We start from the raw sequence: 22,824 nt of genomic DNA on the forward strand, positions 1-22,824 counted from the left end.
CAGCCGGTATCAGAGGATATATATACAGCAGTACAGGGGTTGCGCTCTCTGTTATCAGCCGGTATCAGAGGATATATATATACAGCAGTACAGGGGTTGCGCTCTCTGTTATCAGGCGGTATCACATGATGTGTATATATACAGCAGTACAGGGGTTGTGCTCTCTATAATCAGCCGGTATCAGAGGATATATATATACAGCAGTACAGGGGTTGCGCTCTCTGTTATCAGCCGGTATCAGAGGATATATATATACAGCAGTACAGGGGTTGCGCTCTCTGTTATCAGCCGGTATCAGAGGATATATATATACAGCAGTACAGGGGTTGCGCTCTCTGTTATCAGCCGGTATCAGAGGATATATATATATATACAGCAGTACAGGGGTTGCGCTCTCTGTTATCAGCCGGTATCAGAGGATATATATATATACAGCAGTACAGGGGTTGCGCTCTCTGTTATCAGCCGGTACCCTGTGACCTCTCTCTCCTCAGGCCCCGATGGACGGCACGGAGATGAGCGGAAGGATATTAGCCGTCACCTGGGAGATCATCTACCTGCTGACCGGAGAGGTGAACTTCCCTCCATTCCTCCCATCTGTCTTGTATTTGTGCCATCCCTGAGCGTCTCCCTCCATCCACAGGAGTACACAGCAGTGAAGAAGACAGCGACTCCCATCATCCATCCTCACTCCCTGATCCAGAAGCTTCTAGAACTCACCAACAAGATGACGGAGCTGCTGACAGGAGAGGTGACTGCGGGGAATGTGGGGGGACATTCTAGCGGGGGGCTCTGGCTGATGACTGGATATTGTGTTGTCAGGTTCCTATAAGGTGTCAGGATGTGGCCGTCTATTTCTCCATGGAGGAGTGGGAGTATGTAGAGGGCCGGCGGGATGTGTACGGGGCCGCCATGCTGGAGGCGGGGTCACCAGGTAAGAGGAGTGGGAGTATGTAGAGGGCCGGCGGGATGTGTACGGGGCCGCCATGCTGGAGGCGGGGCCACCAGGTAAGAGGGGTGGGAGTATGTAGAGGGATGTGTACGGGGCCGCCATGCTGGAGGCGGGGTCACCAGGTAAGAGGAGTGGGAGTATGTAGAGGGCCGGCGGGATGTGTACGGGGCCGCCATGCTGGAGGCGGGGTCACCAGGTAAGAGGAGTGGGAGGATGTAGAGGGATGTGTACGGGGCCGCCATGCTGGAGGCGGGGTCACCAGGTAAGAGGAGTGGGAGGATGTAGAGGGATGTGTACGGGGCCGCCATGCTGGAGGCGGGGTCACCAGGTAAGAGGGGTGGGAGTATGTAGAGGGCCGGCGGGATGTGTACGCGGCCGCCATGCTGGAGGCGGGGTCACCAGGTAAGAGGAGTGGGAGTATGTAGAGGGATGTGTACGCGGCCGCCATGCTGGAGGCGGGGTCACCAGGTAAGAGGGGTGGGAGTATGTAGAGGGCCGGCGGGATGTGTACGGGGCCGCCATGCTGGAGGCGGGGCCACCAGGTAAGAGGAGTGGGAGGATGTAGAGGGATGTGTTCGGGGCCGCCATGCTCGAGGTGGGGTCACCAGGTAAGAGGGGTGGGAGGATGTAGAGGGATGTGTACGGGGCCGCCATGCTGGAGGCGGGGTCACCAGGTAAGAGGAGTGGGAGGATGTAGAGGGATGTGTACGGGGCCGCCATGCTGGAGGCGGGGCCACCAGGTAAGAGGAGTGGGAGTATGTAGAGGGCCGGCGGGATGTGTACGGGGCCGCCATGCTGGAGGCGGGGTCACCAGGTAAGAGGAGTGGGAGGATGTAGAGGGATGTGTACGGGGCCGCCATGCTGGAGGCGGGGCCACCAGGTAAGAGGAGTGGGAGTATGTAGAGGGATGTGTACGGGGCCGCCATGCTGGAGGCGGGGTCACCAGGTAAGAGGAGTGGGAGTATGTAGAGGGATGTGTACGGGGCCGCCATGCTGGAGGCGGGGTCACCAGGTAAGAGGAGTGGGAGGATGTAGAGGGATGTGTACGGGGCCGCCATGCTGGAGGCGGGGTCACCAGGTAAGAGGAGTGGGAGGATGTAGAGGGATGTGTACGGGGCCGCCATGCTGGAGGCGGGGCCACCAGGTAAGAGGAGTGGGAGTATGTAGAGGGCCGGCGGGATGTGTACGGGGCCGCCATGCTGGAGGCGGGGTCACCAGGTAAGAGGAGTGGGAGGATGTAGAGGGATGTGTACGGGGCCGCCATGCTGGAGGCGGGGCCACCAGGTAAGAGGAGTGGGAGTATGTAGAGGGCCGGCGGGATGTGTACGGGGCCGCCATGCTGGAGGCGGGGTCACCAGGTAAGAGGAGTGGGAGTATGTAGAGGGCCGGCGGGATGTGTACGGGGCCGCCATGCTGGAGGCGGGGTCACCAGGTAAGAGGAGTGGGAGGATGTAGAGGGATGTGTACGGGGCCGCCATGCTGGAGGCGGGGTCACCAGGTAAGAGGAGTGGGAGTATGTAGAGGGTCGGCGGGATGTGTACGGGGCCGCCATGCTGGAGGCGGGGCCACCAGGTAAGAGGAGTGGGAGGATGTAGAGGGCCGGCGGGATGTGTACGGGGCCGCCATGCTGGAGGCGGGGTCACCAGGTAAGAGGGGTGGGGGGATGTAGAGGGATGTGTACGGGGCCGCCATGCTGGAGGCGGGGCCACCAGGTAAGAGGAGTGGGAGGATGTAGAGGGATGTGTACGGGGCCGCCATGATGGAGGCGGGGTCACCAGGTAAGAGGAGTGGGAGGACGTAGAGGGCCGGCGGGATGTGTACACGGCCGCCATGATGGAGGCGGGGTCACCAGGTAAGAGGAGTGGGAGTATGTAGAGGGCCGGCGGGATGTGTACGCGGCCGCCATGCTGGAGGCGGGGCCACCAGGTAAGAGGAGTGGGAGGATGTAGAGGGATGTGTACACGGCCGCCATGATGGAGGCGGGGTCACCAGGTAAGAGGAGTGGGAGTATGTAGAGGGATGTGTATGGGGCCGCCATGCTGGAGGCGGGGTCACCAGGTAAGAGGAGTGGGAGTATGTAGAGGGATGTGTACGCGGCCGCCATGCTGGAGGCGGGGTCACCAGGTAAGAGGAGTGGGAGGATGTAGAGGGATGTGTACGGGGCCGCCATGCTGGAGGCGGGGTCACCAGGTAAGAGGAGTGGGAGTATGTAGAGGGATGTGTACGCGGCCGCCATGCTGGAGGCGGGGTCACCAGGTAAGAGGAGTGGGAGTATGTAGAGGGTCGGCGGGATGTGTACTCGGCCGCCATGCTGGATGTGGGGTTAGCAGGTAAGAGAGTGCTATATAGTCGGCCATTACTGCAGCGCAGGTTGGCAGGGCGGACATTATACAGTAGTATGTAGTAGATATACACGTGTGCGGTGACGTGTAAGGATGGAAACATTAGGGGTGCCGGTCCTGCTCCATCCTGCTTACATACTACGAGTAATGGGGTAATACAGGAGGGACTGGAGATGTGCACAGTATGTTGGGGTGGCGAAAAGGGATGCTATATATATAAACAATGGTCCGACATTCAGCCGGCAGTATCAGTATGACAGCAGGGGGCAGTTGATGGTGGGTGGCAAGGATTGCAGTCAGTAGGTCAGGGAGCATGTTATCAGAGGGTACAGAGGGGTTTCGTTTAGTACTAGAGTACTCGGCAGAGAGTTTGTATGCAGCACTCCAATATAAGTGTGCTGCAGCCTGACCCTCAGAGAGGACCAGATAGAGAGAGTTACCTAGGAGAGGACCAGAGAGAGAGAGAGTAACCTCAGAGAGGACCAGAGAGAGAGAGAGAGAGTAACCTCAGAGAGGACCAGAGAGAGAGAGAGTAACCTCAGAGAGGACCAGAGAGAGAGAGAGTAACCTCAGAGAGGACCAGAGAGAGAGAGAGTAACCTCAGAGAGGACCAGAGAGAGAGAGAGTAACCTCAGAGAGGCCCAGAGAGAGAGAGAGAGTAACCTCAGAGAGGCCCAGAGAGAGAGAGAGTAACCTCAGAGAGGCCCAGAGAGAGAGAGAGAGAGTTACCTCAGAGAGGCCCAGAGAGAGAGAGAGTAACCTCAGAGAGGACCAGAGAGAGTAACCTCAGAGAGGACCAGAGAGAGAGTAACCTCAGAGAGGACCAGAGAGAGAGTAACCTCAGAGAGGACCAGAGAGAGAGTAACCTCAGAGAGGACCAGAGAGAGAGTAACCTCAGAGAGGACCAGAGAGAGAGTAACCTCAGAGAGGACCAGAGAGAGAGTAACCTCAGAGAGGACCAGAGAGAGAGTAACCTCAGAGAGGATCAGAGAGAGAGTTACCTCAGAGAGGATCAGAGAGAGAGTTACCTCAGAGAGGATCAGAGAGAGAGTTACCTCAGAGAGGATCAGAGAGAGAGTTACCTCAGAGAGGATCAGAGAGAGAGTTACCTCAGAGAGGATCAGAGAGAGAGTTACCTCAGAGAGGACCAGAGAGAGAGAGAGTTACCTCAGAGAGGACCAGAGAGAGAGAGAGTTACCTCAGAGAGGACCAGAGAGAAAGAGAGAGAGTTACCTCAGAGAGAGAGAGAGAGAGTTACCTCAGAGAGGACCAGAGAGAGAGAGAGAGAGAGTTACCTCAGAGAGGACCAGAGAGAGAGAGAGTTACCTCAGAGAGGACCAGAGAGAGAGAGAGTTACCTCAGAGAGGACCAGAGAGAGAGAGAGAGAGTTACCTCAGAGAGGACCAGAGAGAGAGAGAGAGTTACCTCAGAGAGGACCAGAGAGAGAGAGAGAGAGAGAGAGTTACCTCAGAGAGGACCAGAGAGAGAGAGAGAGAGTTACCTCAGGGAGGACCAGAGAGAGAGAGAGAGAGTTACCTCAGAGAGGACCAGAGAGAGAGAGAGAGAGTTACCTCAGAGAGGACCAGAGAGAGAGAGAGAGTTACCTCAGAGAGGACCAGAGAGAGAGAGAGTTACCTCAGAGAGGACCAGAGAGAGAGAGAGAGAGTTACCTCAGAGAGGACCAGAGAGAGAGAGAGAGAGTTACCTCAGAGAGGACCAGAGAGAGAGAGAGAGTTACCTCAGAGAGGACCAGAGAGAGAGAGAGAGAGTTACCTCAGAGAGGACCAGAGAGAGAGAGAGAGAGTTACCTCAGAGAGGACCAGAGAGAGAGAGAGAGTTACCTCAGAGAGGACCAGAGAGAGAGAGAGAGAGTTACCTCAGAGAGGACCAGAGAGAGAGAGTTACCTCAGAGAGGACCAGAGAGAGAGTTACCTCAGAGAGGACCGGAGAGAGAGAGAGTTACCTCAGAGAGGACCGGAGAGAGAGAGAGTTACCTCAGAGAGGACCGGAGAGAGAGAGAGTTACCTCAGAGAGGACCGGAGAGAGAGAGAGTTACCTCAGAGAGGACCGGAGAGAGAGAGAGTTACCTCAGAGAGGACCGGAGAGAGAGAGAGTTACCTCAGAGAGGACCAGAGAGTGAGAGTTACCTCAGAGAGGACCAGAGAGTGAGAGTTACCTCAGAGAGGACCAGAGAGTGAGAGTTACCTCAGAGAGGACCAGAGAGTGAGAGTTACCTCAGAGAGGACCGGAGAGAGAGAGAGAGTTACCTCAGAGAGAGAGAGAGAGAGAGAGTTACCTCAGAGAGAGAGAGAGAGAGAGTTACCTCAGAGAGAGAGAGAGAGAGTTACCTCAGAGAGGACCAGAGAGAGAGAGTTACCTCAGAGAGGACCAGAGAGAGAGAGTTACCTCAGAGAGGACCAGAGAGAGAGAGTTACCTCAGAGAGGACCAGAGAGAGAGAGTTACCTCAGAGAGGACCGGAGAGAGAGAGGGAGAGTTACCTCAGAGAGGACCAGAGAGAGAGAGGGAGAGTTACCTCAGAGAGGACCAGAGAGAGAGAGGGAGAGTTACCTCAGAGAGGACCAGAGAGAGAGAGGGAGAGTTACCTCAGAGAGGACCAGAGAGAGAGAGGGAGAGTTACCTCAGAGAGGACCAGAGAGAGAGAGGGAGAGTTACCTCAGAGAGGACCAGAGAGAGAGAGGGAGAGTTACCTCAGAGAGGACCAGAGAGAGAGAGGGAGAGTTACCTCAGAGAGGACCAGAGAGAGAGAGGGAGAGTTACCTCAGAGAGGACCAGAGAGAGAGAGGGAGAGTTACCTCAGAGAGGACCAGAGAGAGAGAGGGAGAGTTACCTCAGAGAGGACCAGAGAGAGAGAGGGAGAGTTACCTCAGAGAGGACCAGAGAGAGAGAGGGAGAGTTACCTCAGAGAGGACCAGAGAGAGAGAGGGAGAGTTACCTCAGAGAGGACCAGAGAGAGAGAGGGAGAGTTACCTCAGAGAGGACCAGAGAGAGAGAGGGAGAGTTACCTCAGAGAGGACCAGAGAGAGAGTTACCTCAGAGAGGACCAGAGAGAAAGAGAGAGAGTTACCTCAGAGAGGACCAGAGAGAAAGAGAGAGAGTTACCTCAGAGAGGACCAGAGAGAAAGAGAGAGAGTTACCTCAGAGTGGACCAGAGAGAGAGAGAGAGTTACCTCAGAGTGGACCAGAGAGAGAGAGAGTTACCTCAGAGTGGACCAGAGAGAGAGAGAGAGTTACCTCAGAGTGGACCAGAGAGAGAGAGAGTTACCTCAGAGTGGACCAGAGAGAGAGAGAGAGAGTTACCTCAGAGATGACCAGAGAGAGAGAGAGAGAGAGAGTTACCTCAGAGATGACCAGAGAGAGAGAGTTACCTCAGAGATGACCAGAGAGAGAGAGAGAGTTACCTCAGAGTGGACCAGAGAGAGAGAGAGAGAGAGTTACCTCAGAGTGGACCAGAGAGAGAGAGAGAGAGAGTTACCTCAGAGATGACCAGAGAGAGAGGGAGAGAGTTACCTCAGAGAGGACCAGAGAGAGCGAACCTCATGGAGTGTATCTGGTGATTTGATACAAAAGGCCTCTCATATTAACAGAATGATGGCCAACCTGCTGCCATCTGAAAAGCCATCTATAGCAGCTGCTGACTGTTCCAGTACCCACCATAACATCCCAGCGGGGAGCAGAAGAGGCGGGTGCTCTTCACAATCACCTCACTTAGATCTCATGCGGTGTGACTGACTGGAGGCACTAAAGATGGCCACTGTAAGGGGATTCCACCAGCACTGTGACAAGTGGCTGTCCCTCCCCCCTCATCCCTCACTACTAGCCGGGTATTATATATATCTCCTGTTGTGTGACTGACTGCAGGGATTAAAGATGGCTGCTGTGGGGGGATTACAGCAGCTCTATGACAAGTGACTATACCCCCCCACCCTCATCCCTCCCTACTACTGGGTATTATATATATATATATATATATATCCTGGGATGTGACTGGAGGGACTAAAGATGGCCGCTATGGGGGGATTACAGCAGCTCTATGACAAGTGACTATAATTCCCCCCCACCACCCTCATCCCTCCCTACTACCGGGTATTATATATATATATCCTGGGATGTGACTGGAGGGACTAAAGATGGCCGCTATGGGGGGATTACAGCAGCTCTATGACAAGTGACTACACCCCCCCCCCCCCCGTCCCTCATCCATCCGTACTACCGGGTATTATATATATATCTTGGGGTGTGACTGGAGGGACTAAAGATGGCCGCTGTGGGGGGATTCCTCTAGCACTGTGACAAGTGGCTGTCCCCTCCGCCCCTCATCCCTCACTACCACTGGGTATTATATATATATCCTGTGGTGTGACTGACTGGAGGCACTAAAGATGGCCGCTGTGGGGGGATTCCCTCACTACTCCCAGATAGATATATATAGGGATTCCCGCGCCTTTCTGTTGCATTAGATCTGTTATCCCCAAGTGTTGCAGTTCCTCTGGAATCTGTGTTCTAGGACAGGAATGCAGAGGCTGTGGCTGATGTACTTTGGATTGATGGTATTGCGGTGTACACTTGGCCCTTGCCCTGTGTGACCAGTAGGGGGCATCTGCACCGACTCCCAGAGTTTTTACACAACAATCTCCCAGGGGATGTTTTTAGATTTTGTTAAGTCATTTTGTCTTCCTTCGGGGAGGTGATGAATGGACCTCTCTGTCCCGTTGGCCAATTGGTTCTGTAAATGGCAGTGCTTGATTTCCCATCCTGGCCCCCTTTATTTGCGTTTTGCTCCGCTCAGTGCAGGACCAACAGTATTATCAGGAGCAGAAGATAATTCATCCTGATACACCGAGAAGTGTCTGATCTATACTGTAGATATACAGGAGCTCATGTAGCTGTGGTGCCCCAGCGGCCACCTAGAGGCCCACGCTGAGGAGCTGGCGGGGTAGAGATGGCACTTGTCACGGCGGCTCTTACCAGACTCCTCCCCGGAGGGACGCATACAACTTCGGCCCAAATACTTCTAGGCCTCTGCCAGGCAATGCTGCGGCAGCTGTTACCTGTATACTTGTGATGGACTGTAGACTTGTCACGCATGACGCCACCATTCCTTCACACCGTAGCTTGTACCCGGCGGATAAATGAAGAGGGTCCACACACAGAGTTAAATTTAATACCTCAGTCCCAGGCAATGCACAGAGACTGGAAAAACTTTACTTGAAGCTTGACAGCATACAGCTTAATACACACCAGTGCAGGCAGGACCGTAGACTGTGAGGTCGGGGAGGAGACACAGGATGACACCGGTGCTACAGTCCACATTATCTGTAAGGTACCACTCCAGGAAGGGGAACACTCCGGAGGAGGATGGGGGTAGGAACACTCCACAGACACTCACTTGGTTCAGCACTTGGATGTTTACACTGCGGACTCTTCTGTCCACTCAGCTCTCACTCTCAGATGAAGGCTCATCAGATAGGCACCTCAGGATACATTTCCTCGGCCTCCATTCTCTTTACCACATGAGGGTTGAAGGTACCCCCATGTGGCCGGCACTCTCACTCCTCTCACTACCGTTGAGGATCATGGACTCTCTTCGCTACACCCCAATCACTCACATTTATAGGGTACAGACATCACATGACTAGACAGATATTGATACTTTTCCAGACATATCCCAGCCACTTTCAGGCATTAACCTCTCATATGCTGCAGCTGTGCAATACACATAACAGCAGGCAAGACACTTTGCACAGTGCATCCACATTGAAGACATGACATGTATGACAATTATGGAGAGACTAGAAATAAGGACTTCAGGCCAGTACATATCCATCACTGTGTGTCTCCACAGATGGAGCCGGGAGGAGAAACCCACCAGAGAGATGTCACTGTCCTACGTATTGCCAGGACCGTCCAGAGGAAGATGTCCCGGAGAACCAGCAGGTAGATGGCGCTGAGGTCTCACCAGGATCTGACCATAAAGTGATGGAACCAAAGACCATTTTACATTTTTCTTCTCTGTTTAGGGTGGAAATCTGTTGGACATTAAGGTTGAGGTTATAGACGAAGCAGAAGAGCCGGATATAAGGGCTGATCAGCAGTGTAAGAAGGGGAGACTGTCATTGGGGTCACCTAGATACGCCCGTCATCTGTTCATCACATGGAGATAATCTATTCCATCACTGTGTGTCTCCACAGATGGAGCCAGGAGGAGAAACCCCCCAGAGAGATGTCCCCGCCCTCCGTATTCCCAGAGCCGTCCAGAGGAAGAAGTCCTGGAGAATTGGCAGGTAGAGCCATGTTGTGGATCTGTATAGTATTGTGGAGCTCTTTGCTCCTGCTCTATATATGGGAGTGGAGCACTCTGATGTCAGGTTGTGCTGACCTGTGGTTCTATGGGTTTCCAGGAGCATACCTTCACAGATGTGGGATAATTGAGCTGCCTGGGTGTGGATTATCCCCATCCAGCCAATTTCCACGAGTCTGCTGCACATATATACCAGCCCCTCAGATTAGAGGATGGCGGTCATTTTATCCATGTTCTGCATTAAGTGTTACTCACACTCAGAGCTGGGTCTTATGCATGTCTAGTCTGTAGCCTCTCACCTCCCCTGAGGACTGAGTACGGTAAAGCTCTCTGGTCCTGCTGTGTATAGGGGCGGAGCTCTCTGGTCCTGCTGTGTATAGGGGGTGGAGTTCTTTGGTACTTCTCTACATAGAACGTAGAGCTCTCTGCTCCTGCTGAATATAGGGGTGGAGCCTTCTGCTCCTGCTGCATATAGGGGTGGAGCTCTCTGGCCTTGCTGTATATGAGGGGTGGAGCTCTCTGGTCCTGCTGTATAAAGGAGGTGGAGCTCTCTGACCCTGCTTTACATAGAGGGTGCAGCTCTCTGGCCTTGCTGTATATGAGGGGTGGAGCTCTCTGGTCCTGCTGTATAAAGGAGGTGGAGCTCTCTGACCCTGCTCTACATAGAGGGTGCAGCTCTCTGGCCTTGCTGTATATGAGGGGTGGAGCTCTCTGACCCTGCTCTACATAGAGGGTGGAGCTCTCTGGCCCTACTCTGCATATGGGGTGGAGCTCTCTGACCCTGCTCTACATAGAGGGTGGAGCTCTCTGGCCTTGCTGTATAAAGGGGGTGGAGGTCTCTGGCCCTGCTGTGTATAGGGGTGGAGCTCTCTGGCCCTGCTCTACATAGAGGGTGCAGCTCTCTGGTCCTGCTCTATATAGGGGGTGGAGCTCTCTGGCCTTGCTGTATATGAGGGGTGGAGCTCTCTGGACTTGCTGTATATGTGGGGTGGAGCTCTTTGGCCTTGCTGTCTATGAGGGGTGGAGCTCTTTGGCCTTGCTGTATATAGGGGGTGGAGCTCTATGACCCTACTCTACATATATCCTTCTGAACATAAACGGCAGCAGACCTTTTCTTTCACAGGTTTATGATTTCATTTCCAGAATAAAAATGACCACGCAACGTTTCGACCAATCTTTGGTCTTTTTCAAGCATGTTTCATACTACATATCTACCCCCCTTAAATACTAAAACATGTCTGAGTGTCACAAATCAGATTGTCAAGTCTTCAATCACATCCCCACCCCCTCCAACACACCTGTATAGTAATCACCAAGCACAGGCCCACATCCGCTTTCCAGGTGCTCCAAATATCTACATTCAATGTCATTCCACTATGACTCTTACAGCACACTTTGGCTTTTGGCGTTCTCATGACTTACTGCGCATGCATCATCCTCTTCACTGCGCCATCATGCTCCGGCGCCACTATAACTCACTGCGCCATCCTCATAGACGCGTCAAAACGTCACTGCGTCCCTATATCCTAACGTGCATACGTCATTGCGTTCATGCGTCAGCTCGTTCCAGTGTTTCAACCTATATGGCGCATGCGCCTACCTTTATACCGCAAAAATGTCACCATACCCCAGAGGTTTTTCTTAATAAGGACAGCTACCATTGCGCATGTGTTAACCCTATGAATACATTCTCTAATACTATCTCATAGGTTAGAATATTAACAAAGACACATCATCTCCCATTAATGCGCAACTATAATCAACCCTACTTGCCATCAAAGTGACAACTTCGGGCTATTACTCCACTTCCTATATCCCATATCATGGAAGACAAATATATAACCTTGACTTAAAAAGACACTTAAGGGCCATTGGAATGCATAATTAATCTTTATTAAATATTATTCAGAGAAAAAGAAGGTTAATGCCCCACACATATAGAAGTCTTCAAAACAAGTTAGGAAAAACATCTGGAAGTAAAAAAGTCCACCTGGAGCCCGGATGTGACCCGAACCTAATGAAACAAACAAGGAAGACCAATTAGTAACCCAATCCAAACAAGACTTTACATGAGTTAAAATACTAATGATGCGGAGACTAGTCTCTAAATATGCTGTATTCATGATTTAGACCTTTAGGTGCCATGGTGTCTAACGTATAGATCCATTCGAGTTCCCCCCCCCCCACCCCTCTCGGTAGCTCTGGTACGTGATCAATGATCCTGTATCTTAATTGATTAACAGAATGCCTCAGATCTAAAAAAGGTTTAGAATCTGGTAACTCTTTATTTCTTGTTCCTATAGTACTCTTGTGTTGTGAGATTCTCTTCCTCACTTCTTGTGTGGTTTCCCCCACACATAACCTAGCCCACAGGGGCAGGTCAGAAGGTAAACCACAAACTTAGTACGACAGGTAAACCAGCTCTTGATCCAGAACCGCTTACCTGTGAGGGGGTGTCTAAACGTGTCTCCTTTGACCATGTTGCCACAACTGGCGCAGCCTAAACATGGAAAATTCCCTTTGCGTAAAGGTGCCGGCATACTCTGCCTTATAGCCTTGTCTGAGTCTACCATTGTATGGACCAAAGCATCCTTTAAGTTTTTCCCTCTTTTATATGCCATCATAGGTCTAGAAGTAAACTCTCTAATCTCTTCACACCCTCTCTGTAGGACCGACCAATGCTTGCGTACAATACCTGCTATCTTCCCACTCATTTCAGTGTAAGCGGACACGAAAGGGATCCTTGGTATATCCCTAGACTTATCCTTAGGCCTCCTTCCCACGAACGGATTTCCGCCGCGTAATTCGCGGCGAAAATCCGCTGCGTTGCCCGCAGCTATTAGGTTCTATTGAACCTAATAGCACAATGCTCACGATGCGTAATTCCAGCGCGGAATTACGCACCGCGATTTCTCCCGTCCTCACCCGCAGCATGCTCTATTTTCTGCGGGTGAGGACGGGCTGTACGCACTGACGGCTTCCATTGCAGTCAATGGAAGCCGTCCGTTCACGCTATCTCCCGCTGTAACCAGCGGGAGATAGCGTGAAAAAACGCTTTCCCGCCCACCGCCGCGCGTCATCTGACGCCAAATGACGCGGCCGGCCGCGTCACGTGACACGGCCGGCCGCGTCACGTGACACGCTCGGTGACGCGGCGGTGGTGGGCGGTGACGGGGCGGTGGTGGGCGGTGACGGGGCGGTGGTGGGCGGGGAAGCGATTTCACGCTATCTCCCGCAGGTAAGTATAGGGGCTCTGGGGGGCGCCGTGACGGGCTTCACTGCGTAATATTACGCGGCGGACCCCGTCACGCTCGTGGGAAGGAGGCCTTAGTTCTCAAGAGCTCTCTCCTCTCTATCTTTCTCACTTTATCTACTGCTTCCGAAAGAATCAATTCTGGATAACCTCTTTTAACACATTTTCTGCACATCTGATCCAGAACTACAATTCACGTTGTCATACTCAACTACCAAGATACGGTTCTGTGGTCGAAACGTTGCGTGGTCATTTTTATTCTGGAAATGAAATCCTGAACCTGTGAAAGATTTTATTGCACAAAGAAAAGGTCTGCTGCTGTTTATGTTTAGAAGGATTTACGGAGTGTGGGAAATTGGAGTTCATTCCCGGATACAGCCTTGCAGAGTAAAGGAGCCCCCCCTGAAAGAGGGTACTTGAAAAAGAGCAGCTGTTGGTCTAATCACAGAGAGGGTGGAGCTCTCTGGCCTTGCTGTATATAGGGGGTGGAGCTCTCTGACCCTGCTCAACAGAAAGGGTGGAGCTCTTTGGTCCTGCTGTATATAGGGGGTGGAACTCTTTGACCCCTCCTCTACATAGAGGGTGCAGCTCTCTGGTCCTGCTCTCTACAGGGGGTGGAGCTCTCTGGCCCTGCTGTATATAGGGGTGGAGCTCTCTGGCCCTGCTGTATATAGGGGTGGAGCTCTCTGGCCCTGCTGTATATAGGGGTGGAGCTCTCTGGTCCTGCTGTATATAGGGGGTGGAGCTCTCTGACCCTGCTCTACATAGAGGGTGGAGCTCTCTGACCCTGCTCTACATAGAGGGTGGAGCTCTCTAACCCTGCTCTACATAGAGGGTGGAGTTCTCTGGTCCTGCTCTATACAGGGGGTGGAGCTCTCTGACCCTGCTCTACATAGAGGGTGGAGCTCTCTGACCCTGCTCTACATAGAGGGTGGAGCTCTCTGACCCTGCTCTACATAGAGGGTGGAGCTCTCTGGTCCTGCTCTATATAGGGGTGGAGCTCTCTGGCCCTGCTCTATACAGGGGGTGAAGCTCTCTGACCCTGCTCTACATAGAGGGTCGGAGCTCTCTGACCCTGCTCTACATAGAGGGTCGGAGCTCTCTGACCCTGCTCTACATAGAGGGTCGGAGCTCTCTGACCCTGCTCTACATAGAGGGTGGAGCTCTCTGGTCCTGCTCTATATACGGGGCGGAGCTCTCTGTTCCTGCTCTATATAGGGGTGAAGCTCTCTGACCCTGCTCTACAGAGAGGGTGGAGCTCTCTGGCCCTGCTCTATATACGGGGTGGAGCTCTCTGGCCCTGCTCTATATAGGGGTGGAGCTCTCTGGCCCTGCTCTACATGGAGGGTGGAGCTCTCTGGCCCTGCTCTACATGGAGGGTGGAGCTCTCTGGCCCTGCTCTACATGGAGGGTGGAGCTCTCTGGCCCTGCTCTGCATATGTGGTGCAGCTCTCTGGCCCTGCTCTCTAGAGAGGGTGGAGCTCTGGTGCTGCTCTATATAGAGGGTGGAGCTCTCTGGCCCTGCTCTATATAGAGGGTGGAGCTCTCTGGCCCTGCTCTCTAGGGAGGGTGGAGCTCTGGTGCTGCTCTATAGTGGGTGGAGCTCTCTGGCCCTGCTCTACAAAGATGAATGCTTCCAGATTTCTTTCTTCCTTCATTGTGACCTGTTATCTGTTCAATTCCCTTGAAAACAAAATGAAATTGTTTAGGATGAAAAAAAAAAAACTAAAATGTAGTTGCATAAATCTGCACACCCTAAAACTCATACTTTTGTTGCTGTACCCTTGACGACATTCAGTCCTTTGGCTCGGTGTCGATCTACATGGCACATCTTGACTTGGCAATTTTTGCTCGCTTTTCCTAACAAAAGCTCTCTAAATCTGTCAGATCTCGTGTGTAGCGCCCTCTTCAAGTCACTCACAGATCTTCAATGGGATTGATATCTGGGCTCTGGCTGGGCCATTACAAGGCCATTTATTGTTGACTTAAAGGTATGCTTTGGATTATTGTTAGGCTGAAAGGTAAAGAAATTGGCCAAATGTGGCCAAAACGTCACCCTTGATCTTATCAGACATTACATGTTCTCCCACAGACTTCTGGCAGACGGGATGGAGTTTTTGGTAAAACATGGCCTGGACATATGAAGAACACTGAGATGGTTGTCACATGTACTACACAACCAAGACTTGCCAAAACTCCTGTAGCTCCTTTAATGATGCTGGTGGCCTCTTGAAAGCCCATGGACCAGTTTTCTTCTGGTCTTCTCATCAATTTTTGAGGGATGTCTAGTTCTTGGAGATGTCACTGTTGTGTCATTAATCACCTTCCTGCTGACAGTCTCCCCTGTGCCTCATGGTATATGTAATGCCTTGGACATGTTTAGGCCCCCTTCTCCTGACTGACACCTTCCAACAATCAGATCCCTCTGATGTTCAGCAAGATCTTTATTGACCAAGTAACAAGATGTCACGAAAATCCTTCTAGAAGAGCTGAACTTTATATGGGGACCCTGAATCCCTGTACATAATGGCAGCAGAGTGCTGACTACTATTTATCATATTACATATGATTACCGAATTCTGAACGCAACCACATCCCCAAATATAACATTGATGTAACCACATTATTTATAGGTGTGTTTCTTTTAATTCCACCCTAAAAGATCACAGTTTGTTGTTCAGTGGAATTGCACAGATAACGGGTCACATGGAGGATGGAAACAAATCTGAAATATTTCATCTTCTTTGGATTTTTTTAACATGACAAAAATCTGGCATTTTAGCTGGAGTGTGTAGACTTCTTATATCCACTAGAGGTGAGTGGAGCTCTCTGGTCTTGGTCTTTATAAGGGTGTGTAGCTCTATGCTCCTGCTCTATATAGCAGGTGGAGCTCTATGCTCCTGCTCTATATAACGGGGTGGAGCTCTATCCTCCTGCCCTATATAGTGGGGTGGAGCTCTATGCTCCTGCTCTATATAGTAGGGTGGAGCTCTATGCTCCTGCTCTATATAACGGGGTGGAGCTCTATCCTCCTGCCCTATATAGTGGGGTGGGGCTCTTTGCTCCTGCTCTATATAGTAGGGTGGAGCTCTATGCTCCTGCTCTATATAGCGGGGTGGAGCTCTATGCTCCTGCTCTATATAACGGGGTGGAGCTCTGTCCTCCTGCTTTATATAGTGGGGTGGGGCTCTTTGCTCCTGCTCTATATAGTAGGGTGGAGCTCTATGCTTCTGCTTTATATAGTGGGCTGGGGCTCTTTGCTCCTGCTCTATATAGTAGGGTGGAGCTCTATGCTCCTGCTCTATATAGCGGGGTGGAGCTCTATGCTCCTGCTCTATATAGCGGGGTGGAGCTCTATGCTCCTGCTCTATATAGCGGGGTGGAGCTCTATGCTCCTGCTCTATATAGCGGGGTGGAGCTCTATGCTCCTGCTCTATATAGCGGGGTGGAGCTCTATGCTCCTGCTCCATATAGTAGGGTGGAGCTCTATGCTCCTGCTCTATATAGTGGGGTGGAGCTCTATGCTCCTGCTCTATATAGCGGGAAAGCTCTCTAGTCCTGCTTTTTATAGGAAGGTGACGCTATGTTCTCTATGTAGGGGGTAGAGCTCTCTGTTGCTGCTCTGTATAAGAGGTAGAGCTGTTGTCCTGCTCTAGCTAGGGGGTGCAGTGTTGTAGTACTGTTCTATAGGGGGGTGGAGCTATGCTCTCCTACTCTATATAGGGGGTGGAGCTCTGGACCTGCTCTCAATAGATGGCGGAGCTCTCTGGTCCTGCTCCATATAGGGGGTGGAGTTCTCTGCTCCTGCTTTTTATAAGGGGTGGAGCTCTCTGGTCGTGCTCTATATAGGGGGTGGAGCTCTCTGGTTCTGCTCTATATAGGGGTGAAGCTCTCTGGTTCTGCTCTATATAGGGGGTGGAGCTCTCTGGTCCTGCTTTTTATAAGGGGTGGAGCTCTCTGGTCCTGCTCTATATAGGGGGGTGGAGCTCTCTGGCCCTGCTCTATATAGGGGTGAAGCTCTCTGGTTCTGCTCTATATAGGGGGTGGAGCTCTCTGGTCCTGCTCTATATAGGGGGTGGAGATCTGTTCCTGTTTTTTTTATAAGGGGTTGGGCTCTCTGTTCCTGCTCTATCTACGGGGTGGAGCTCTCTGTTCCTGCTCTATATCGGGGTGGAGCTCTCAAGGTCTGCTCTATAAAGTGGGTGGAGCTTTAGTCCTGCTCTATATAGTGGGTGGAGCTCTCTGGTCCTGCTGTATATAGGGGGTGGGGCTCTTTCCCCTGCAGACATAGATTTCGGTGGCTGGTTAGATTTCCCGCCGCACCGCCATAATGTACTGAATTATTCCATATGACACATCAGGGTGAAGATGATATTAAAGTGGAGGTGGTAGAAGAAGAGAGGATGAGGGGCGATCACCCGTGGAAGAGTGAAGTGGAGGAGGAATTTCCCGCAGGTAGGTGATGATGAGCTGGGGGGTCCTTAAGGTTCGGTTGCGCTCTAGTAAAGACCAGTGACTGAACAAATAAATGTGTAAACGAGCAAACAATGATTTTTATGCCTGCATAACATGAGCGAGAGGTAAAAAATAAATCTGGTGTCGCCAGTAGAGCAAAGTGTGATTGTTCTCAGTTAGAGAAACCAAGACATCTTGTAGATATGAGACCTTTTATGATGTTAGTGCAAGCTTTCGGACCTCATAGGTTCCTTTATGACTTAATGAAGGACCCTGTCAAGTCCGAAAGCTCACTATAACATCATGTATTTTTGTTGGCCATTAAAAGGTATCATATCTACAAGATCACTTGGTTTCTGATATGAATGGGTTGTGGATCCACTGTGTCTCCCTGCCAAATGGAACCACTCGGCAGGAGAGACAGCCGACAGCAAGGTGAGGACGGAAGAGAATGCGGGAACTCGGTTTAATAATGAGAATGGGCCTCACCCTGGACTCTGATGGATGAGGTGTTCCTGTCCTGGAGGTACCCCAGAAGGTGGAGAGGTCCAGGACGCCTTTTCTGACTCCTAGACGTCTCTACCTACCTGGTTAGGATGGGCATCCAGGGTCGTTGCACAGCAGATATGCAGGAGTGAAAAAATAAACTGAAAACCGGAAGCCGACCTGAGATCACAGATACAGAGAGTAGACAGACAAACAGAATCCAGCAACCGGCACACAGGAAGCTGGAAACACATCGACATAGAGTATAAACTGGTTTAGGGTGCACAACGAACTGAACACAGACAGGTGGCTGCACCAGCAGCTTGCATGCAGTCATACAGGAGATGACAACACCACAAGCATTGTGGGTAAGGTCTAGAGGGTTTAAATGGGAAGCTAATTACAACTCTCGGCAGGCTGGACAGAGGAGCCATCACAGTAACCCTGTGAGTGCTGGAAGACACAGAAGCAGACTCAGGAGACAGGGCGGCGCCTCGGTCTGCTGGAGTAACAGTTTCTTTTACTGAGAACAATCACACTATGAATGAGAGGGAAACAAATTTCTTGCTCGTTGTTGGCCTAAACAATTAGCGTTCAAATTTGAACAATCCAGCAATATATATTTTGCTTACAATAATTGTTCCGTGTAAAAAACACCTTTACCCAAACTGGCTGCTGCGACTTCTAGTGTTTTATCTCTGTGAACTGTGGCTACTGACTCTGTCTCTGTTATGGTATACTACCCTTGATACGCCAGCCTGCATACCCTAGATCTCACCCACGAGCCCTGTCCCTGCCTACTCACCGAAGGGACAAAAGGTTTCAAAAATGACTTATGAAAAACCCTGTGAACCCTCCATATAGCTGGTAAATCAAGTTCATAAGCAAGCGGGTTTACTACACGCGTGATGACAAAGGGACCCACGTAACGCGGCGCCAGTTTCAAAGACTGAACCTCCAATTTCAGATTTCTAGAAGACAAATATACCTTCTGTCCCATCCTGTAAGGTTCAGATACTGACAGACTCCTCCCACTACGCAACTGCATACGAGCCCCCGTTGCTTCCAGGTTCTTCTGTACTTCTTTCCATACCCCCTGCAGCGCATCTGTGGCGACATCAGCTGCAGGACAGGCAGACGGCGCAGAAATAGCTGTAAGGAAGCGAGGATGCTGACCATATACGCACAGGAATGGAGATACCCCAGTGGAAGAATAAGCACGGTTGTTTAGTGCAAACTCTGCCAACAGCAGGAACTCTGCCCACTGATGAGCCTTTTCACTAGCAAACAACTGTAAATATTGCACTAAATCCTGGTTCTTCCACTCAGTCTGACCATTAGTCTGCAGGTGGAATGCTGGCGAAAAGGAAAGCGATGTTCCCAGGTTTCTACAGCAGGCTTGCCAAAATTGCGCAACAAACCGAACACCGCGATCAGATATGATGTTCTCGGGAACCCCATGTAGGGGAATGATTTCTTTTACAACAAATCTTGGAAAATTCTGTCGCAAAAGGTAGCTTCTTTAACGCCATGAATTGTGCCATCTTTGAGAAACGGTCTACTACAACTAGGATAGTGGTGAACCTCTGAGACTTAGGTAGATCGGTGATAAAATCTACCGATAAATACGACCACGGATGGGAAGGCACCGGTAACGGTCTCAGAGGCCCCTCTGGAGGACGACGACTTTTACTGTGTGCACAGACAGAGCATCCCATCTCTTGAGACATGCCTGGCCACCAGTAGTGTCTAGTACAAAAATCCAGAGTCCCCTGAACCCCGAGATGGCCTGCGAGAACAGATAATGACTCTAAGACGCAAGGTCTCTGGCACAAACTATCTGCCCTCCGGCACCCCCGAGGGAGCGTCCTGCTGGCAATTTTGTAGATGACGAACGAGATCAGATTCTACAGCTGCCACCACCACCCCAGGTGCCAAGATATTCTAGAGAGCCACTGTCTCACTTTCCGGAAAACGAAACTCCGTGAGAGGGCGCCTGCCTTCACGTTCTTCTCCCCTGGAATATATGTAACGATGAGGTTAAACCTGGCCAAAAACAACGCCCACCTGGCCTGTGAGTCTCTTAGCGTATACACGGTAATAGGATGCCTTGCCCTCACAAGATGGTGACGCCACTCTTCTAGAGACCACTTAATTGCCAATAACTCATGATTACCCACTTTGTAGTTACGTTCCGCCGAACTGAACTTCCGCGAGAAGAACGCACATGGACTATACCCAGATCTCCCACTGACTTCCTGAGACAATATAGCCCCTGCCCCCACCTCAGACGCATCGACCTCAATGAAGAACGGTCGCCGCGCGTCAGGCTGTACTAGCACCGGGGCAGCAGTAAACGCCCTTTTGAGATGACTAAAAGCCTCTAGGGCCTCTGGCGACCATCTTACCAAGTCAGCACCCTTCTTGGTAAGATCGGTCAGGGGTTGAGCAATAACAGAATAATTCTAAGTGAATTTACGGTAAAATGTCAGATTATCTGGTCTGACCCATTGGGAGATTGCTGCCACTTTATCAGACTCCATTTGAATCTCCGTGGGTGAAATCACATAACCAAGGAAAGACACTTGTTTAGTACCAAAAATGCATTTCTCCAACTTGACAAAAAGTTGGTGCTCACACACACGGGTCAGAAGCATCCTCAGGTGCCGCACATGTGAATCCCAGTCTGGGGAGTACACCAGAGTGTCATCGAGATATATGACCAAAAATACCCCCAGGAAGTCGTGGAAGACCGCGTTCATAAACTCCTGGATCACAGCGGGGGCATTACAAAGTCCGAAGGGCATGATTAGATATTCAAAATGTCCGAACGAGGTGTTGAATGCGGTCTTCCACTCATCTCCATTTTGGATACAAATTAAATTATAAGCCCCCCTTAAGTCCAATTTGGAAAACCAGTGGGCCCCTACCACCTGATTCAATAAATCAGGAGCAAGGAGCACTGGTTCTTCACTGTAATTTTATTCAAAGCCAGATAATCCACACAAGGCATCAATGTCTCATCCTTCTTCTCTACAAAGAAGAGACCTGCCCCGGCAGGGGAACTGGATGGCCGGATATGTCGTTTGGCCAGAGACTCCGAGATATAGGACTTAAAGGCTTCGTGCTCAAGCCCAGGCAAATTGAAAATGGCTCCCTTAGGGATGGGACTGTCGGGGATCAAATCAATACCACAGTCCCACTCCCTATGGGGAGGCAAAGTCTCAGACAGCTTCTTGGAAAATACATCCTGAAAATCAGACAAATACTCCGGGATAAGTATGGTATCTGCTGAGCACATGGATAGAGTAGCTAAGTGACTATGACAGGCCAACCCCCAATGTGTCAATTCCCGAGTGGACCAATCAAATAGGGGATTGTGCAGTGCCAACCAGGGCATACCCAGCACTGCATCAACGGACATCCTTTCCATTACCAAGAACGACAGATTCTCAGAATGGAGAACACCCACAGTTAACTGTAACATGCGAGTCCTCCATTGTGCAACACCTGCAGACAGAGGGCTAGAATCAATACTAGTGAAGCGTATGGGAGGTCTGAGGTCTGACAAAACTTAAACTAATCAAATTGGCGGCAGCACCCGAATCAATAAAAGCTTGACCGGACCGAGTGAAACTCCGGAAGCCAATCTGACAAGGCACCAACAACTTAGGGAGTACATGTGATCCTAGGCGATCCTCCCAAAGATTGCCTAGGATCTGAAGTTTTCCGCTGGTTCGGACTGATGTTGTAGACACTTCTGAGGACAGGTCGCTACACGATGTCCGGCTTTCCCACAATAGAGGCAGAGACGATGAATCATACAGAACTGTCGCCGTTCCTTGGGACTTAACTGGTCCTTTTCTATAGGCTTGACACCAGAAGTTGGCATGGGAGAAGTGGGAGCGGGTCTACTGGATTCCCTATCCTTACAGGCCTGCCGTTCCTTTTTTCTAGATCTCAGCCTCCTGTCAGCCTTAACTGCCAATTCCATCGCCTCATTGAGTGTCAAGGGAGCGGGATGAGAAATGAGTAGATCCTTGACAGCATCAGAAAGGCCCCACAAAAATACATCTTCAAGCGCGCTATCATTCCAAGAGGTTTCACCTGCATACAGTCTAAATTTAGAGCAATAGTCTTCTACCCACTGCTGCCCCTGACATAGAGACATGAGATGAGACACCACCAACCCTGCACGCTGCACAAAAACAAATCAACTGACTGCAGGCAAGCCGAACTCTCGGGTAAGGAGTAGGCCCATGTCTGGGGGGGGACTCCGAAGTAAGGATATAATCAATCCAGCTTTCTGGGATTCTAAGCAGGAGGAGCGGGGCCGCATCTGAAAAACAAAAAACTTGCTCCTCTCCCCTGAAAATACCTCAGGAAGTTGACACTTGGGCTCAGGAATAGAAGGGGCAGTAGAAACATGCACTAACTCCCGCTACTCCTGGGCCATGATACGACCGGACAAGTCGTGGATCCAGACCACTAAATCCTGCAACTGACTTGCGAGGGTACTCATGGCCTCCATTGGAGAGCAATTTTTAAGCGCCAGTTATTATGTTACGGTATACTACCCTTGATACGCCAGCCCGGGTGCCCTAGATCTCACCCACAACCCCTGTCCCCGCCTACTTGCCTCCACTCCTGGCTAACCCCAGGCAGGCAACTGGGCGGCGGTCCCTACTCTCACTAGGGACTGAAAAAAGGACGCTGGCGTACCTGGATGGAAGGGTAGAATACCGAGAGAAAAGGCAGATGTAAATAACCAACAAGAACAATACTAAGCAGAACTGAGGCAGATGGAAAAACCTGCTGGATAACAGCAAAGTATAGCAGACAAGCTGACAGAGGCAGGAGACCAACAGAGGCAGACTAGCTAGCACACTGAGGGAAAACAATAACTGGCAATGATTGCAAGTTTCTGCCCGACCTTTAAACAAAAGCCTCCGCCCAGGGGTGGAGACAGGGAGACAGCCAACTCCCAACAGAACACAACAGAAGGGAGCTCGTGCA

The 22,824-nt window shown here is 51.2% G+C and overlaps 2 protein-coding genes across 2 annotated transcripts in view; both read left to right on the plus strand.

Annotated features, from left to right (window-relative positions):
- Positions 1–1,514, plus strand: part of LOC136618030 (gastrula zinc finger protein XlCGF66.1-like) — a 461,032-nt gene extending 459,518 nt beyond the window's left edge. Inside the window, exons 2-4 of the mRNA XM_066594299.1 lie at positions 495–572; positions 644–751; positions 823–1,514. Coding sequence (XP_066450396.1) covers positions 501–572; positions 644–751; positions 823–957 — 315 coding nt within the window. The 5' untranslated portion in view covers positions 495–500 and the 3' untranslated portion in view covers positions 958–1,514. The remainder of the gene's footprint in view (positions 1–494; positions 573–643; positions 752–822) is intronic.
- A 61-nt stretch (positions 1,515–1,575) lies between these two features.
- LOC136617721 (oocyte zinc finger protein XlCOF6.1-like) overlaps positions 1,576–22,824 on the plus strand; it is a 31,748-nt gene continuing 10,499 nt past the window's right edge. The window contains exons 1-5 of the mRNA XM_066594279.1: positions 1,576–2,524; positions 9,159–9,250; positions 9,334–9,409; positions 9,506–9,597; positions 17,229–17,322. Coding sequence (XP_066450376.1) covers positions 2,503–2,524; positions 9,159–9,250; positions 9,334–9,409; positions 9,506–9,597; positions 17,229–17,322 — 376 coding nt within the window. The 5' untranslated portion in view covers positions 1,576–2,502. The remainder of the gene's footprint in view (positions 2,525–9,158; positions 9,251–9,333; positions 9,410–9,505; positions 9,598–17,228; positions 17,323–22,824) is intronic.

Source organism: Eleutherodactylus coqui, chromosome 1 (assembly GCF_035609145.1).
Source record: "Eleutherodactylus coqui strain aEleCoq1 chromosome 1, aEleCoq1.hap1, whole genome shotgun sequence".
NCBI classification, from domain to species: Eukaryota; Metazoa; Chordata; class Amphibia; order Anura; family Eleutherodactylidae; genus Eleutherodactylus; species Eleutherodactylus coqui.